This window comes from Arachis duranensis, chromosome 9, assembly GCF_000817695.3.
Source record: "Arachis duranensis cultivar V14167 chromosome 9, aradu.V14167.gnm2.J7QH, whole genome shotgun sequence".
Classification (NCBI taxonomy): domain Eukaryota; kingdom Viridiplantae; phylum Streptophyta; class Magnoliopsida; order Fabales; family Fabaceae; genus Arachis; species Arachis duranensis.
The window spans coordinates 104,162,494-104,166,655 of NC_029780.3; the positions used below are offsets into that span (position 1 = coordinate 104,162,494).

Below are 4,162 nucleotides of genomic sequence, written 5' to 3' on the forward strand. Positions count from 1 at the left end.
TGTTGTAAGCTTAATTGAAAATTTGATACTAAAATATATTAAGCATTTTAAAATAAAAACAACATGAGAGAATGGTTATAATCTATTTTCTGAAAATCGGTTCGGATCGGCCGGTTGAACCAGTTAAACCATGAACCGTTACAAAAAACAACTCGGACAAATGTTAAAACCCCCAATTTCAAAAATCGCATACCAGCCAAGAACTGGTTGGTCAAACCGAACCGTCTCTTGGCCGGATTTTTGGAATAAGGGAAAAATGCAAAACTAAAAATGGTTCGAACTGACTGGTCAAACCGATCAAATTGTGAACCGAAGGGAAAAGCGGTTCGAACCAAGATTCTAAAAACCCGTTCGAACCAGTCGGTCAAACCGTGAACCGGTATAAAAAACAAATCAGTCATATATCAAAACCGAAAGATTTAGAAACCGTCGTTGGACCATCGAACCGGTTGAGAACCGGTCGGTCGAACTGAACCGGGACCCGACCGATTTTCTAAATTTGCTCAAAACGGTGCCGTTGGTTAGAGGAACCCTAACCAGTAACCAAAACGCGCAGCACCTCCTTGGCCTCTCCTCTTTCACAGTCTCACTCAGCCACTCTCCTCCTTCCTCTCATCGAGCTCCTCCTCACTCCCTCACTTCCCTCTCTCTGGCCTCTGAACGAACACACTGAAGAACGCAGAGAAGACAGAAGAGAACTCGGATGCAGCTTGGAGGAAGCACCAAAGCAGCCATCTCTCGTCGCCATTCCTCAACGTCCAGCCACCGCCGCTGCTACAGCTTTGGCGCAACGTCGCCCTTGTTCGCCGCGCATCCGCCTCCTTTTTGGCCAAGCTTCTGCGTCTGTTTTTTGGCCAACCCTTGTTCTGCCCTTTTTGGCCAACCCTTGTTCGAGCTGCTTAGCCCTCTGTTCAGTCCTCTACGCCGCGTGTTCGAGCCTCTGTTCCGCGGCCTTTCAGCCACCGTTCCGCCATTGTCTGCCTCTATTCAGCCATCTCCGTCGCGATTTAGAGCTCCTCCCTTTCTATTTCTTGTATTTGTAATTTTCTTGTTCTGCTACTAACTGGAAACTATTTAACTGGGTTGATGGATTCTCACGCTCATACATAGTTGCTGCCTCTCCAGAAGTTGTTAATACAAAATACTGACTTCATGTGTTGTTGGGCTTATTGAATGCCTGAAATAATGATTGCTTAACTTAAACTTAGAAGTTCACATTTTGCTTGGGTTGGGAATGGTTCTTATATGTGGTATACCTCACATAAGTAGAAGTTGTTTAGGCTTGAAGGATGGATGAAGCATTGGCCCCTTAACCTTGTATTGAAACATAATATGTCTAGAATCAAAGTGGCATTTCATGCATTTTCTTAGAGTATAGTCTTGATCTAAAAGTAATATTAGAGTGCCCACAAGAATCCGAGGGTATTAGTCTGCTCATCAGCAGAAAGTTGCTGAAGCTGATGTAATTAGGGTAATTTGGTTTGATGTATGTGATTTGATATTAGTTGTTAATTTTGACAAATTGTTTAATTCTTAATGGATGCAGCGCTTTGAGATAGTTAATGGTGTCATTGAAGTTGAAGGAATAGCAGAGGAGAAAACTGCAGGTGCTGAAGAGGATGAAGGTACTAATTACAAGATCACACATTTTCTTTAAATAGCATTTCAATTCATTCACTGATAACATTTTGATTTGGTTTTGTAGAAAAAGGAGTACCTGCTTTTTGGCTCAATGCAATGAAAAACAATCAAGTGTTAGCTGATGAGGTTAGTTGGTTCTATCAATAGTAACTCCCCCTTTTTTAAATGTGTATTTTATGTCTTGCAAGTTAGTTACATGTGCAGTTTTCTGCTGTTCTCTTATTCTTATGTTTAACAAAATGAAAAATTTGCAAACTGCATTCTTTTACCTCGACTGAACAAGTAGAAAAATTCTGCTTAGCAAATGCAGCCAAATAGTGGGAATTCTTGCAAGGGTGTTTTAATAGTAATCTAGTTTAAATAGCTTTTGTAATTCCAATTGTTTAATAAGAGTAATTAACTGTTGGAATTTCTGTACAAGATCTTGGTTAGCAGCTTGAATCCCAAATAAACTACAACAGCAGATAGATACATCAATCTATGGATCAGAAACTACAGTAACTCATAACATTAAGATGGAATTGAAACCTACAAATTATAAGATGGAAGATTACATTTACCTGAAAGAACTATTCTAGAGTGTTGTCAGCTTCACAGGGCAAGACTCCTTTTAGTAGCTTCCATATTAGATAAAAGATCTTTAATGTCTGCCTCCATTCTCCTTTTCATGTTGAAATACTCCAGATGTGCTCGTTCTAATGCTTGAAGTTCTTCGAGTTTCTGCCTATGCATTTTCTCTGTCTCACCCAGTCTCAGCTTCGCAATTCACTGAGTATACTCTTCATCAATTTTCCCACTCTTTGCAAGGGCAATACATTTCAACCCTTCAGCTTCTCTTCTTGCATCATCAGCACGTGACTGAAACACTTTAGCCTCTGCTTGTTTGATTTTAATTACACTCTCTAATTCATGAAAACAGAAGTCTTTTGGGACAATACTCATTTGCAGCTCAGGCGCCAGATTCCTTTTATCACCTTGATCAAAGCTGGTAAGGATGTTTGCTGGCCTTTCTAACACAGGTTTCTTCTTCGAATAAGTAGATTTCAGCCAAGAAGCTTCCTGGCTTGGCCCAACTATCCCTTTGATTTTCTTACTTCGTTCCTTCCCAGATAAGTTTGTAGCCATTGCTAATTTGGAAGAATCCCCATCTGAAATATGGACAACATGTAGGGTAAAAAGATGCAAACACAATTTAGCTTGAAAGCACTAGGAATTTAAACAGGAAAAAATAAAATCAAACTTAGGAAATAGCACAATCTGAGATCTGAAATAGTATGCTTTATAGGCAATTAGGCATGATACAAATACGAAAAACTGCAGTATTTGATATCTATCATTTGCTAACATAACTACATAAGTGCAAATGCTTTCAATATTGATGCTTTGATTTGAAGATTTCTGCTTTGCTTCAGCATTCTTGCTCTTTTCCTACTTGAAGATTGTTGATCTCCTTGCTTTATTTATATATAAATAATGTATTTTGATTAGTTTTCTCCCCAGTTTATGTATTTTGATCCCCTTGTATGTTTTGATTTTGCATCTGGAATCAGGAGTAAATATTTAAACTATTAGTCTCTAAAATTTGAACTATTAACTAATTTTGCAACAGGGTAATGGTCCAAGAGATTGAGATTTTAAAGATTGAAGTGATGCCAGGATGGAGAAAAGGAACAAAGATAAAATTTGAGGGCAAGGGTGATGAGAAACCTGGATACCTCCCTGCTGATATAGTGTTCATAATTGAAGAAAAGAAACACAATTTGTTTAGAAGAGAAGGCAATAATGACTTGGAAATATGTATTGAGATTCCTCTAGTAGATGCACTCACAGGGTGCTCTTTACCAATTCCTATATTAGGAGGGGAGAACTTGACTTTGTCATTTGAGAATACTGTTGTATACCCTGGATATGTTAAGGTTATTGAAGCTCAAGGCATGCCAACCCTTAAAAACGATGGGAAAAGAGGTGACCTCCATGTCAAGTTTCTAGTTGACTTCCCTAAAGAATTGAGTGATGAACAACGGCAAGAAGCTTTTAGATCATCTCTAGTAGGGAACTCATTTCAGTTCCTATTTATGGCCCACCTGTCATAAAAAGTAACTCCACATCAATTTTTGCGTCAAAAATAATAAATAGAAACTCAATGAATCTCTCTTTTCCATTATAAGGAACTAACTTTAATCTCTATTGTGGTCTCACTTAATTAATTAATTAAAGTAATTAAAATTAATATAATAATTATTTTTTTATAACAATATTATTTAAATTTATAAAGAAAAGAAACACAATTTGTTTAGAAGAGAAGGCAATAATGACTTGGAAATATGTATTGAGATTCCTCTAGTAGATGCACTCACAGGGTGCTCTTTACCAATTCCTGTATTAGGAGGGGAGAAGTTGACTTTGTCATTTGAGAATACTGTTGTATATCCTGGATATGTGAAGGTTATTGAAGGTCATGGCATGCCAACCCTTAAAAACGATGGGAAAAGAGGTGACCTCCATGTCAAGTTTCTAGTTG

General features: G+C 38.0%; 1 protein-coding gene across 1 annotated transcript; it reads left to right on the top strand.

Annotated features, from left to right (window-relative positions):
* Positions 1-1,752: 1,752 nt before the first annotated feature.
* Positions 1,753-3,734, top strand: LOC107466574 (uncharacterized). The gene is made up of 2 exons (XM_052254359.1): positions 1,753-1,767; positions 3,251-3,734. Exons 1-2 carry the CDS (start codon positions 1,763-1,765, stop codon positions 3,732-3,734), a joined length of 489 nt encoding a protein of 162 aa, XP_052110319.1. The 5' UTR covers positions 1,753-1,762.
* The last annotated feature ends 428 nt before the right edge of the window (positions 3,735-4,162 follow it).